Source organism: Microcebus murinus, chromosome 1 (genome assembly GCF_040939455.1).
Source record: "Microcebus murinus isolate Inina chromosome 1, M.murinus_Inina_mat1.0, whole genome shotgun sequence".
In the NCBI taxonomy this organism is placed as follows: Eukaryota; Metazoa; Chordata; class Mammalia; order Primates; family Cheirogaleidae; genus Microcebus; species Microcebus murinus.
This window is the reverse complement of record NC_134104.1, coordinates 156,473,385-156,488,978: the sequence shown is the minus strand read 5'-3', so window position 1 is coordinate 156,488,978 and position 15,594 is coordinate 156,473,385. Positions and strand designations below refer to the sequence as shown.

The window sequence follows — 15,594 nt, the reverse complement described above, 5'->3', positions numbered from 1 at the left end:
TTCCACAACATCGAGAAGAACGGAAACCTCCCCGACACCTTTTATGAAGCGAATATTACTCTGATACCAAAACCAGGAAAGGATGCAACAAAAAAAGAAAACTACAGACCAATATCCCTAATGAATATAGATGCAAAAATTTTCAACAAAATCTTAGCTAATTGAATCCAGACGCTTATCAAAAAAATAATCCATCACGACCAAGTGGGCTTCATCCCAGGGATGCAGGGATGGTTCAACATACATAAATCTATAAATGCAATTCACCACATAAACAGAAGCAAAAACAAAGACCACATGATTCTTTCAATAGATGCAGAAAAAGCTTTTGACAAAATGCAACACCCTTTCATGATATGAACACTGAAGAAAATAGGCATAGAAGGGACATACCTAAAAATGATACAAGACATATATGACAGACCCATAGCCAACATCATATTGAATGGGGAAAATTTCTTGAGATTTTTAAATTTCTTGAGATTTTCTTTGTGTCCTAGGAAATGGTCAATCTTAGAGAATGTCCCGTGAGCTGATGAGAAGAACGTATATTCAGTGGATTTTGGGTAGAATGTTCTGTAGATGTCAGTCAGACCCAATTGTTCTAGAGTTTTGTTTAAGTCCATTATTTCTTTATTAATTTTCTGTTTGGAGGATCTGTCTCGTGCCGTCAGTGGGGTGTTGAAATCTCCGGCGATTATAGAGTTGCTATTAATCCATTTGCTTAGCTCCAGTAAGGTTTGCTTTATGAATCTGGGTGCACCTAAGTTGGGTGCATATATATTTAAAATTGTTATCTCTTCTTGTTGGACTGTGCCCTTCACCATTATATAATGACCCTCTTTGTCTTTCACTACTTTTGTTGGTTTAAAAACTAAACCGTCTGAAATTAGAACTGCTACACCAGCCTTCTTTTGGCTTCTATTTGCTTGGAATATTGATATCCACCCTTTTATTTTTAGTCTATATGCATCCTTGCAGGTTAGATGTGTTTCCTGAAGACAGCATATACTTGGCCTGTATTTTCTTATCCATTCAGCCAGCCTATGTCTCTTGATTGGAGAGTTTAAGCCATTCACATTTATTGAGAGAACTGATAGGTAAGGTAGATTACTGATCATTCTGTTGGGTTGGATGTTGTTGCTATGATTTCTGTCTTGAGCCATTGTAATATCTGGCCTTTAATATCTTTGGGTTTTGGTTGTTTTTATATTCGTGGGTTATTATTATGATGTTCCGTGCATAACGCTGTTTTAAGTACTTCTTGTAGGGCTGGTCTTGTCTTGGTGAATTCTCTGAGCCTTTGCTTGTCTGAGAATGTTTTTATTTCTCCTTCATATACTAAGCTTAGTTTTGCAGGGAATAAGATTCTAGGCTGGGTATTGTTTTTTTTCAGAAGAGTGAGAATGGGGCCCCAGTCTCTCCTTGCTTGTAAAGTCTCATTAGAGAAGTCTGATGTTATTCGAATTGGCTTTCCCTTGTATGTTACTTGCTTCTTTTGTCTTACAGCTCTTAGAAGGGCCTCTTTAGTTGATACTTTGGTCAATCTGATGACTGCATGTCGTGACGTCTTCCTGTTTGCGTTGAATCTCCCAGGGGTCCTCTGAGCTTCTTGAACTTGTATATCAAGATTTTGAGCAAGGCCTGGGAAATTTTCCTCTATTATATCTTCAAACAGCTTGTCCAACCCTTGAGTGTTGTCTTCTTTCCCTTCTTGTAACCCTATGACCCTCACGTTAGGTTTCTTCACATAATCCCACATCTCTTGTAGGCTTTGCTCTTTTCTCTTGTTTCTCTGCTCTATTTCTGTGACTGATTTATTTAATTGGAGGGTGTTATCTTCAAGGTGTGAGATTCTTTCTTCTGTTTGATCTACCCTGTTCTTCAGACTTTCCACTGTATTTTGTAGTTCCTTAAATTGGTTCTTCATTTCCAGGAGTTCGGTTGCACTTTTCTTTATTGTGTCTATTTCTTTTCCCATATCCTGAAGACTTTTTGTGGTTTCCTTGTGTTGGTTATTGAGTTGTTGTTGCAACTGGGTGAGTGTTCTTATGATCCACATACGAAATTCCTCTTCTGTCATATTGGTTGCCTGATTTTGGTTGTTGTCCGTTTCTAGGGGGCTGGTGCTCCTCTTTGGGGGTGTGTTTTCCGTTTGGTTCTTCATATATCCTGAGTTCTTTCGCTGATTTCTTCCCATGTCGATCAGTTGTTGTTTCTTTCCTTAAGTTATTGTTTGGGTATTCACACACCTTGTTTAGTTTCTGAGGTGTTAGGTGGTGTCTGTGGGTGAAATTGGACCACTCCCTGTATATTGAGTCAGTGGGTGCCATGGAAAGGCTGTGCAAGATGCCGTTCCTGTCAGTAGGTGGCGTTTGCTTGGAGGAACAGGCTATACTGTTGATTTTGTGTCCTGTTAACAGCTCTTGTTCTGGGTGGAGCTGGGTTGATTAAGCCTGCCCTCAGGCCGTTAGCAGGGGTCAAAGTCTGTTCTCTGCTTCCAGGGAAAGCTGTCAGGGCGGGGCTGGAATGGTCCTGCTCAGCCAGAAAATCTGTGTGTGGGGGTGGGGCTGTCTGAGACCCGCAGTCTGGAGCGGGCCTCGCTTCTTTCCACCCTCCCCAACTCCACAGCTACTCCTGGGCCTCTGCCAGCAGGCCAGACCACAAGCCACCAGGCCTCCCCGGACTGTGATTCCGGCGGGGAAGTTCCCTGCACAGGAACACCACCTGGGTTGGGCGCACGGCCTCCTCCTGGGAGGAGGGTTGCCCTCTAGGAGGCCGATCCGCCCCTGGAGGCACACACACCTCAGTAGGCTGTTCACGTATAACCCTTCTGTGCCCCGGGCAATGCTAGCCCTCGGTGCAAGGGATCTGGTCTGCAGGTCCGACCTCTGGGTCCCAGAGTTCAAACTGTATCCCCACCAGGGAGAGGATTTCTGGTCCCAATTCACCCACAGGGAGCCCAAGCTGGGTCTATGTCTCTCAGCCTCTGAGTCGGCACCGTTCTCCTGGGAACACAGTGCCAGCAGCACCTGGGAGGGTGGGTGGGTAGAGAGTTCACAGTCTGAGTTCCCCTGAGTCAGGTGTAGGGTCCCAAAGGGGAAGGTTCGGTTCCCTGGAGGTGCCTTCGGCTGGTGGCTGTATTGTCTCTCTGGGCAGCCGCGGGTATAGTCGGCGGAGGGGAGGAGGAGGCAATATGGCGCCTGCCGCGCGGCTGGGGTCTGTGCACACGGAGGTGCCCGGAGGAAGTTGGGAACCTGGTGCCACGTCTGCTACAGGCTCACCGCCAGCTGGCGGCAGCGCCGGTCTCTGGGCTGGTGTCCGCAGGTCTCTCCACCCCCTGGGGAGCCCACCAGCAGACCCGAATGCAGGGGAGGGGAAACAGCAATTCCACCTACCCTTGCCGCTGGTCTCCAGGCTGCTCCGGTGGTCTCAGCCTCCAGTTCTCCTCCGCAGCCTCCTCCCGTGGAGTCTCCTGGGGTCTCAGGTACCCCTCCTTCCGGCCCTTGTCTGCTGTATGCTTGTCTTCTTGCTTCTTTCCTCTAATTTCTGCTAGAATCTCTCTTTTCTGCAGAGATACTCTGTCCAGCGGTGTTATTCGTCCGCCATCTTGCTCCGCCCCTCCTCGGCTCATAGGCTTTTAAATAGTGATTCTAAGTTAATCAAGCAATTAATGTTCAACTTAGAAAACAATTTAATGTGTAGAATTGCACTGAGATTTAGATAGAGATTATTTAAACAGAGTTTTAAAAGAAAAAAAGGAAAAGAAGTTGAGCATAGATGAAAACTGCCTTGAAATAAAGATTTTCTATTCTAGTTCCAGAATGACTGATATTGGTGGACTGATCATTGATTCTCATTAGTATCAGGCTTTCAGGAATGGGAAGAGAAGTGAGTGATATCAATATATATATTTGGCTAGATGTGAAATCTTTGTTCAGGAAAGCACAGACTTCACAATGCAACAAACCCTGCCAACACTGTTGCTCACTTTGGATTTAAATTGGAACTCAAATTACCTATCAAAGCACGGGGAATCCATCATAGAAAAAACAGAAAATGTATTCTGGTCAGCAGATATTAGGGAGGGCCTCAAATTATTACAAAAGAATTAATAGAAAGTGCGTAGGCAGGAGAATAAACATCTGCAGGAAACTGAACTTTACATATAGCAGCCCATAAGCACCACCTGAGATGCTGCATAATTAGCAACTGCAAATACAACACAAAATTTTCTAGCCATAGAAGTACATCACCATGGCTGGCGCTGGGGGCAGAGTATTTGGCGCTGGACTTTCGGATGATGTTCTCATGGATCTGCGACCACTCACTCTCATTGTTGCACCTGAAACAGAAGGACAGGTGTTATGGTGCTCAAGTATTTTACACATTTGGTCTGATGTTCCAACGTGTAACACTAACTTTTAAGGAAAAAGGATTCCATGCTTTCCTAAGAAAATGAGCATATGTTTTATTAAATTAGACAAGGCTTGTTTCCTGCTAAGTATAGAAGATTCACACTTGGGCAAAGGGTATAAATTCTAAAATAAATCTCTAAAAATATTTTTTAAGTGGTAACATTCCCTCCTCTATAAAGTAGCACTCTCCCATATTAAGTTATTTTTTTCTAGCTTCCCTTACACACACACATACATACACACACATGCACACACGCACACACACACCCCGCCCAGCCCTAAGTCCTAGAGGAAGATTCCTGATGGAGAAAGAACAGTTCCTATCAACAAGTGCTACTGTTTAGAAACTGCTGTGCCATTGGCTTTATACTGTCATACAACTCTCATTACACTGGCCACAGAGGAAAGTCCTCTAAACTCAGGAGAATGGAGATACCACTTGCTTGTAGCTGTATTTCAACCAGACCAAGATAAGAAGAAAAGCTTGGGAGACCAGTGGGTTTGGTTCACTGTGAATTCCTCCGTGGTCAGGGGGAAGGAGAGCTTAGCTGAGAAGTCTGGATGCCTAAATATGTAACGATAAAGTTCTTTTCTAGGGTCTATGGCATAGGGACAAAAGAAAGAATGGAGGAACAACACTGCACTCCTACTAAGTTCTGATGTTTTAGTGTCTTCCCTGTAAATTCTAAGAGAGTTGCAACCACACAACCACTTGGAACAGAGCTTAGGAACAGAGCTCAGGTATTCCTCTTGCTAATGCAGACACTTTGATAAAACAGTTGGAATGAATTTAAGGTAATTTCTGAAAAATTCCATTTGACACTCAGGGGAGTCCCCACAGCCCTGGTCCTACCCTTCACTTGTTAGTTAGGAAGGTATGGACCCATTGATCCCAGGAAAAAGAACCATGCACAAAGGAAAACCCATAAGATCTTTCATTGGTAACTCAGGAGTGTCCTGTCATTTCCAGGAGGAAATCCCAATAAAAGTTATAGCATGTGCCATCCAGTATGAAAGACTAAATAATTAATTCTGTTATCTGATCAGTGGCTCTTTGGAATCCTTAGCCATATAAATAAGCCTCATTTACTCTGTTTAGCTGTTGTGATGCATGGTTAAAGGTGAGGTTATTACAGCCTAGAACTCTGAGGATAACTTTCTGCTTATAGAATTCCTTCCAAACAAAGTAAGGGGAACGAGTGTTCTTAAAAACGATTACCTGTGATTATATTTTAACAGCAACTCAGATGAAAATAAAAAATGAGAGGTGCCAGCAGCAGCACATTCAGCCCTTCCTGTCTGACATGCATTCTGTCTCTCTCATCTTGTCCAACCAACCAGTCAGAGAAGTGCCCAGCTGGTGAGGATTCAAAAGACTTGCCTTGCTGTTGTTCTTGCCTTTTTTTTTTTTTTTTTTTGAGACAGAGTCTTGCTTTGTTGCCCAGGCTAGAGTGAGTGCCGTGGCATCAGCCTAGCTCACAACAACCTCAAACTCCTGGGCTCAAGCGATCCTCCTGCCTCAGCCTCCTGAGTAGCTGGGACTACAGGCATGCGCCACCATGCCCGGCTAATTTTTTTCTATATATATTAGTTGGCCAATTAATTTCTTTCTATTTTTAGTAGAGACAGGGTCTCGCTCTTGCTCAGGCTGGTTTTGAACTCCTGACCTCGAGCAATCTGCCCACCTCGGCCTCCCAGAGTGCTAGGATTACAGGGGTGAGCCACTGCGCCTGGCCGCTGTTGTTTTTTTGTTACTTTCTAGGTTTACAAGATCAGTAGTTATTTTAAAATCTGATCATAGTATGTCATAAATAAAATATTCCCTCCCTTACTACAAAAGAAAAGCCTTGAAAATTACCTTCCACCAAAACACATGGGGTAATTTCAGTACTCCAATAAAACACTCACTGGTCCCTTGGAATAGTAGAGCTGGTGCTTTTTCAGCCACACCAACAGTGACAATATGTATTATTTCACTCAGATGTATGTTTGCTTTTTTCAACCAAAACATACAATTCAGATGCCAGACAACTGATGGCTTATTCCTGCCATTCCTCTCCCCTTTCACAACCCTTAACTATTGGTGGCCTTCACAGCTCTCCCTTCAGCCCATTTCCTTCTTACCCTACAAACTTTGATGGGCAATCTCATCCACTACCATAGTTTCAGCCACTACGAGAGGCTGCCCAGCCCCAAAGTGGTGTCTCCAGCCCAGACTCATCCCTATGCTCCTGACCTGCTTAGCCATGAGAGTTCATCATTTCTCTTGAACCTGTCTGCTCCCATTTATAACCTCTCTCTGAGTGGAACTCACTAGTTCACTATACCCTCCCAGCAGTCACCCTTTCCTACAGATTTTATTATCTTAAAATCTGTCACATCCATCCTCTCCTCTTCAGGATCTTAGTTTAGTCATTATCATCTCTCTTCTGGATCAGCATAATCACCTTCTAACTGGTCTTTTAAACATCTTCCTTTCCTCAATGTCAATCTGGTCATATATTAACCCTTTTCCCTTCACAGCTTCCTCCTGTACACAGAATTCAAACTTTTAAGGCAGTCCACCTCAGGGTCCTCTATTACTTTTCTCTTTTACTTTAGAAAAGCCCAATAGCGTTATACATTTAAGCATATGCATTTCTTGCTTGATACCTACAAAGGCTCTACTTTACTAATTTTATTTCTTTCCTTTCTTTTTTTAAAAAAATATGTTCTGGTTTATTTAATATTATCTCCTTGATCAATCCTTTCTTGGTTTCTGTCTTTGTCATTCTCATTTCTCAACACCCCTACTATGAACCTGACCACTATTTCTTTTTGGTCTTCAATGAATTCTGATTTCCAGACGAATGCCTATTGTATTTTAGGGCATCTATTTGTCTACTTCACTCTACTATAAATACTCAGAAGGCAAGGGCTGGGTCTTGCTAATGATCTCCACCATGTAGCAAAACTTGTAGCACATGGTAAGTTTTTGATATTTGTTGAATGAATGGAGTAACTTCCAAAGTCAACTAGTCAACTTGCTATTCTTACAGCTTAAATGTTACTAATTAAAACTCTGCCATCAATCTGTATCAGAATTACATTAAAGTAAAGGAAGACTTGAGGAAAACATTCTGCATTATGGCTATCTTATGGAACCATCACAAGTTTTATCTATATTTAAGAGGAAAATAATAAAAGGGCCAGTGAGAACATTACCATTTTCAGGAAACATCACATTTCAGGAGAAAAGTAAGGGAAAAATGAAATGGCCATATGTCCCTATTTGTTTGAGTCAAAGAAGATGAGGCACCAATAAATGGAAATATGCTTGCATAGAAGATCATGGTGGTTCCAGAGGAAACACAGAGTCTACTCATGACTGGCTATAAACAAAATTTAGCTTTACAGAATTGCCAAGTTATTGTTCCAAAGCCATCAACTTACCTTCAGTTACCAATGATTCTCTTTGTCCTCTTAATACGAAACTTGCTTTCAAATATTGTATGATGTTAATGATACATTAAATTGTTCAATTTTTAAAATTACTCTCTTTAGTCCTAACCCCATTATAGAGTTCATCACTTCCATGCCCCTTTATTTTATCCTCCCATTCTTTTAGTAGCATCCCCATGTTATACCTGATGTACTTAGTAAAGACATGTTTAGGTAAAATTGCTTTGTAACTCTAAAATCCTATTCTGTGGTGACAGATATGCACCTTCTATGGCCCTTCTTACTCACAAGTCCTTGGTTTAAATTATTAATAGTATAAAGAGTACGTGGGCTTTCAAACCCATAGAAATGCACATGAATTGGCTTGTTCACAATCTCACTCTCTCCATCCCTCCATTTTCTTTTTCTTTTTTGTGGGTCTACAAACTACCTCTCTGTCAATGATGAATAAATAATATTATATACAAAAGAAACTTTCCTTTTTCCTTCACATTACTGAACACCAAGAACAATACTTCTGCAACCTCTTCTCAATATTAAAATAAAACCTACATCATTTTCTTCTTAACAATTAGCAACCTATGCAGTCTTCAGTGTAATCTCTTTCAATAATATTGTCTTAGCTTTACAATGTTTAGCATAATTAATAAACTTCATTGACCCTTAGAATAACATTAATTCTCTGCTTTCTACTCGTGTACTAATGTACCTCTCTGATATGAGGCCATCCCTCCAGGGGATGAATAAAGAAAGGAAGGCTTCATTATTCATCTTGAGCCTGGCTCTTTCTTCCTATAGCTTGTAAGTCACTAATGCACACTCTGGTCATGTTCTCTACCACAATCATGTTACTCACTTGAAAGCACATCTTGAGAAACTATTCTGCACTATGGAGTGATACAGTTATTTGACAATCAGAAGGTTTACTGTCTTAGAATAAGAAAGAGCAAAGCCTTAAAATATACAAAGGAAACTCTGACCATACATGTTCTTTGATTTTTATAGAGTTCATTATTTGGTGCTTGAAGACTAGTCATTAAATGCTTACTCTGACCATTATAACTGATCCTTACTTAGCACAGAAAGACCATTATTCTGGACATTCTTTTCCTATTTATTTGTACTCTTATTTTATAACAGTTCTACATTACAGAAAATTACAAAGATATTACAGAGAGTTCCCATATATCCTACATGCAGTTTCTCCTATTATTATTATTTTTACATAAGGGGTCTCACTCTCTTGCCCAGGCTAGAACTCCTGGGCTCAAGTGATCCTGCCGCTTCAGCATCTCAAGTAACCAGGATTACAGGTGTGCACCACCACACCCAGCTAATTTTTTTTTTTTATATATACAGGGTCTTGCTATGTTGCCCAGGTTGGTCTTGAACTCTTGGCTTCACATGATCCTCCTGCCTCAGCCTCCCAAAGTACTGGGATTATAGGTATGAGCCACTGTGCCCTGCCTCCTCTATTAACATTTTATGTTATTATGGTATATTTGTCATGATTAATGAACTAACACTGATACTTTATTATTAGTTAAGTCCATACCTTATTCAAACTTTCTTAGTTTTTACCTAGTGTCTTTTTTCTGTTCTAGGATACCACCTAGGATACCATATTACATTGAGGCATCATATTTTTTTAGGCTCATCTTGATTGTGACAGTTTCTCAAATTTTCCATGTTTTAGATGACCTTGACAACTTTGAGCAGTAATGATTAGGTATTTTATAGAGCCTTCAACTGGGGTTTTTTCCCGTATTTTTTTCATGATTAGACTGAAGTGATATGTATTTGGGAGGAAGACCACAGAGGTAATGTGTCATTCTCATCATATCATACATACCATCAACATGACTCAAATGCCACTGATATCTCACCATTCCTTTATGCTTTAAATATACCCAGAAATCAAAGAATGGGTTAGTATACAGTGTTAATTTTTAAAATACTGGGCAGATACAGTCAACCATGAATTCATAAAGTAGTATTCAACAAAAATCTATGATGACTACAGTTGAAGATCACAAGACTGCAACAACTACAATCCCCTTTGCCTCAAAACTCTCTTACAGGGTTCTGGAAAAAAATGGTTTAAAATGAAAGGGAGAAAAAGGAGCACAAAAGAATATGTTGAGCATTTCAAGCCTTGGAGACATGAGAATAAATATAAGCATTGGGTAGAAGTAAGAAAGAAGAGGCACTGAAAATTAGAGGGCAAAAAGTCACCCAAAGGGCCTAAAGAAAGGCTAAAGAACTTGGGAACAGACTAAAATATTGTTGTATCTTAAAAGTTATTTAAAAATATAACAGGGATATGTTTCCAGGGGGAATGTGAAATAGAAATTACTAGATTAAAAAGATTTACTTCTATTTGTGTAGATTTATAGTACTGGTTCTCAACTGGGGATGATCTTGTCCCCAGAGACTTTTGGTAATGTCTAGAGACAATTTTGGTTGTCACAACTCAGGGGTAGAAGGGTCCCAGATGAGGAAGGATTACAGGGAAAATAAATATGCCAATAAATATGCTCATCTTGCACATGAGGTGTGATTTGAGTGACAATGAGCACAGGCTGAGTGCAAAAGGAAGCTACTCAAATCATTTGAAATTAGGTGGATGTGGTGTCATCAGCATATTTTAACCAATCACTGGGATATTTTGTAAAGAAAAATTATAAATGTGAGCATTTATTAAATAATTAAATGAGTTGTGATTATAATGAAACACAATTATGTTACATCCAATCAAATGAATACTTAGAGCATGATCACTGATGTTGATAGTCCTTAATTATAAGATGTATGAGGGATTTTGTGATCTGTGTACCTCTGTGGCAGCCAACTCTCCCCCTAGAGGAGATAGAAGCACAGGCAATGAAGTAGCATATTCACCACTATAATTATCCAGAGATTTTACTCAAGGAATAAGACAGAAGGATGTAAGTTTTTGGTTTTCTACATGGGATATCCAAGCATTCAGAAGCACCAAAGCAGGTATGCAGGTTCTGCTCAACAAAGAGAGTTCAGAATATTCTTCCTGTGCATTGCAGTACATTTTATCACTTGCCTCTTCTTGATATCTATGTTTCTGAAGGGTATTTACCCAACTTTCTTCTCATCCTTCCCCAAGGAGGGAAATCCCAAAAAGCATTCAAGAAATTCTAAATGATTGTGAAAGGGTACCTACTAAACATAGATAAGTGTTGGAGCATTTCCCCAAATTTACATTAATTAATTCTCATTATCCAATAAGATAGGGATTATCATATACATTTTATAGATAAGAAGACTGAGGTGGAGTTGGAGTCCAAATATGAGTCTACCTGGTCTCAAAGGCATGATGGAGGTAAAAGGGTAAAGGCCGCAGAGTACTGGGACTCTTAAAACCCTGTTTCTGCATCAGGCTTCACGATACTTGTCTCCTTGACATCAGTCAGCATTCCCATTTTGTTTGCCCTTATCTGTCTGTAACTATTCAGTTTTGACCTGGCTTGCAACTCAATTTGCTGCTAATACTCTATATTAAAATTCTTTGTCTTTCGGTGGCACCTGCTTTATTTTAATAGCCTTTATTTGACTGATAGCCCTAATAAGCTAGAAAATAGACAACAACCTACAGATTGAGGAATATAACCAATACTAACCACTGGTTCATGCTGTCCTTACCTATACTGCAAAAGAAGAGAGAAGCATTAATAAGGATGAATAAAAAAGGACACATTTCTATAAAAATGGCCTGATTTATTCTTATCTAAGACGAAGGTGACACAAATAAACCAATGTGATTCATTCTAGACGGGCTCTCATGAGTCGTATCTGTCCACTACTGGCCAGATGGGAGCTGTTTAAAACTGGAACATATTTACTTCTATATCTACATTGAAAATATGTATCTGAAAATCTCACAAGGAATAAACAGTGCTGATTTTCCTGTTGGTTATGTCAGAAACTCCCTCTTCTGACAAATCTAATCAAAATTCCATGCTTCACAGGAAATATGCATGGTTGTAGCCGGAAAAGCTGCTTGAAGAGTGTCATCAGACCATATCCTTCTCATTAAACAAAGATGGAAGAGGAACTAACATTGGCTGAACATGTTCTATGTGCCTGACACTAAACTAGGAGCCTTAAAATCATTTGTAAAGATTAGATGAGTTCCCCCTCCCCAAGATGGTGGAATAGGAGCTTTACCAGTATGTCTCACTCACTTGGAAATAGCATATAGAGATTCATACTGTGAATGTTTATCCAAGAAGGAACATAGGAGTTCAACATAAAAGTGAAAGAAACCTTCAGATATTGGGAAAAAGGTGGGCAGCAGCCTGTGTAGTGGGGTCCAATGTAAAGCTGAGTGAATTCAGGGATAGACAGGGGAGTTCCTTGACCCTACTAAACCCTGGATCTGACTTGGAGAAGTTGGGAGACTGTGAGAAGGAAGGAATGGCACTGGGAAGTGACCTGCACATGCTCCCAGACCTGAGTGCCAATAGGAGGCCATTTCTGATTCTAGCTCATAGAGGTCTCTGCCAGAGTCTGTCAGCTTGCAAGGCTGGCAGTCACTGGTTTGGAGATTCTCAGGCCAGGGATTGGTGATCTGGTCTAGAGTGGGGTGGGGCCTTGGTATTGGAACTGAGAGATGAGTGTGGGGTGGGCTCCAGCCATGGGCACTGGGGTTGGGCACCCCCCACCCTCATGGTGGCTGGAGTGAGAGGAGATCTGTCTGAGAAGCATGGTTGTGGCCTAGGCACTGAGTTTTATTGCCTGGGACAGTTTTGCAAACTGAGAGCAAATGGCATATGACTTGCCTGACTGCTCCAAATTGCTGTGGAGGTCAGGCCATGAGAGGGAGCTCCACCATGTGTGGTATATGAGAACAAGGAGGATCCCACTACCACTAGTGAGGCTGTGGAGCTGAGTTGCTCTTTTTCCTCATGCTGGGTCTTTGGCATGCCAGTGGCTACTCTGCTCCTTGCTGGGGAGTTTCTCTGGGAACCTGAGGACTGCCCTATATTCCTGCTGAGGCTGGCACTTGCACCTGTTGTTGAGGGGCCCAAGTGTGGGCTTGCCAGGCCTGGCCCTGCTTGGCTCCACCCCTCCCCCCTACACCCCAGATGGGATACATGGGACCCAGACAACTAACTGTTTCATGGCCCAACCCATTCCCTGGGACACCAGAGTACTTCTAGTTAACAATAGGAAAGCATAAACTGTACTACCACCATTGCAGCTGGCTCTCACCTGCAAGTGCCACCTAGTGGCCTGGAGGTCATACCACAGAGCCCATTACAACATCTACTGACACAAGTGCACAGCATTTGGGAAGAAGACAAGCTTCTTGGGACCTCTGCTACCACCATCGCCCATACCACCCAGGCCACCCAGGAGGCCTTGAGCCAGCTCACCTGCCTGGTATGCTGCTACTACAGCCAGAATTTGAGAAAGCCACCACACTTCCTTCGTTATTTATAATGAAGAAAATCATACAGAGTCTTGGCCACTAAACGCACTCATAAGCAAAGCCAAACAGCCCTACTCAACATACATCATAGTCATATCCTCAAGGAAAAAAGGTCTAACCCAAATGAAAGTAAATTAAAAAATAAGAAGAAATAATTGTTTCACCAGATTTGAAGAAACCTGCACAATAATACTGGAAGTATGAAAAATCAGGGGTTATAACACTCCCAAAGGAACACACTAGTTCTCTATCAATGAATTCAAACAAAAATAAAAGTTTCGACATGTCAGATAAAGAATTCAAAATAGTGATTATAAGAAGCTCAATGCATTCCAAGAGAAATCTGAAAGCCAATAAAAAGAAATCAGAAAATCAATTCAGGATATGAAAATGAAATTTACCAAGGAGAAAGGTATCATAAGAAAAATGAAACAGAGCTTCTGGAAATGAAAAATTCATTGAAGGAATTATACAATACAGTTGAAAGCTTTAACAGTAGACTAGATCAAGCAGAAGAGAGAATTTCAGAACATGCAGACAGGTCTTTTGAATTAATCCAGTCACAGAAAAAAATAAATAAAATAGAATAAAAAAGAATGAACAGAGCCTTCAAGAAGAAGACATTATAACATATTAAAAAAGATCATTACACTTTATGAAAAACCACATGCTCACCAACTAGAAATGGATGAATTACTGGAAATATACAACCTCCCAAGATTGAACCAGATATAGAAATAGAAATCATGAACAGACCAATAATGAGTAGTGAGACTGAATAACTAATAATAAATCTCCCAAAAAAGCACAGTAAAACAGTACCTCAAAGTACTGTAAAAGAGAAAGAAAAAAGAAAAAAAATCATGAACAGACCAATGAGTATCGTGATTGAATCACTAATAACAAATCTCCCCCCAAAAGGCCCAGTAAAACAGCACCTCAAAGTACTATAAAAAAGAAAGAAAAAAGAAAAAAAAAAAAAAGGAAAAAAGAAAGCCCAGGACCACAGTGATTCCCCACTGAATTCTACCAAATGTACAAAGAAAAACTGTTACCAATCCTCTTGACATTGTTCCAAAAAATTAAAGAAAAGGAAATCCTCCCTAATTCATCCTATAAAGCCAGAATGACACTGATACCAAAGCCAGAAAAGGACATGACACAGAGAGAAAACTACAGACCAATAGCCCCCAGAAACAGAGACACAAAAATCCTAAAAAAAATACTAGTAAACCAAATCCAATAGTACATCAAAAAGATAATACACCATGATCAAATGGATTTTATTCCTGGAATGCAAGGATGGATCAACATATGCAAATCAATAAATGTGATTCATCACATGAACAGAATTAAAGACAAAAACCATATGATATCTCAATAGATGTAGATAAAGCAGTTGATGAAATTCAGTACCACTTCATGATAAAAACTCTCATCAAACTAGGTATTGGAAGGACATACCTAAAAATAATATACATCATATATGACAAACCCACAGTCAAGATAATACTTAGAGGGGAAAAACTGAAAGCAATCCCCCTAAGATGTGAAACAAGATAAGGATGATCACTTTCACCAATCCTATTCAACATAGCACTGGAAGTCCTAGCCAGAGCAATCAAGCAAGAGAAAGAAATAGAAGGGATCCAAATCAGAAAAGAAGAAGTCAGATTAACTCTGTTCACCAATGATACAATCTTGTAACTAGAATATACCAAAGACTTCTACAAAAAACTGTTAGATTTAGTAAGTGTAAAGTCTTAGGATGCAAAATCAACATAGAAATATCAGTAGCATTTCTGCATACTAACAATCGAACTCAGAACCAAATCAAGAGGTCGATCCAATTTATAGTAGCTAACAAAAAAAAACCACCTAGGAATATATTTTACCAAAGAGGTGAAAGAACTCTACAAGGAAAACTACAAACACTAATGAAATAAAATTACATTAATAGATGGCATAAACAAAGGGAAATACATTCCATGTTCATGAAACGGAAGGATTGATATTATTAAAATAACCATGCTGCCCAAAGCAATCTACAGATTCAATGTAATCCTTACCAAATTATAAATGTCATTTTTCACACAGTATAAAAGAAACAATCCCAAAATTGATATGGAACCAAAAAAATAACCCAAATATCCAAAGCAAGCCTAAGCAAAATGAATAAAGCTGGAGGCATCACAATACTTGACTTCTAATTATACTACAAGGCTACAGTAACAAAAAGCATGGTAGTGGTGCAAAAAACAACATACA

The 15,594-nt window shown here is 40.2% G+C and overlaps 1 protein-coding gene across 10 annotated transcripts in view; it reads right to left on the bottom strand.

Annotated features, from left to right (window-relative positions):
• DOCK3 (dedicator of cytokinesis 3) overlaps positions 1-15,594 on the bottom strand; it is a 599,374-nt gene that overhangs the window by 123,443 nt on the left and 460,337 nt on the right. For 9 of the 10 annotated variants that reach the window (XM_012771410.3, XM_076008055.1, XM_076008080.1 and 6 more), the window contains exon 13: positions 4,257-4,345. In XM_012771410.3, the coding sequence (XP_012626864.1) occupies positions 4,257-4,345 (89 nt within the window). The other variant, XM_076008095.1, reaches the window with a different exon arrangement.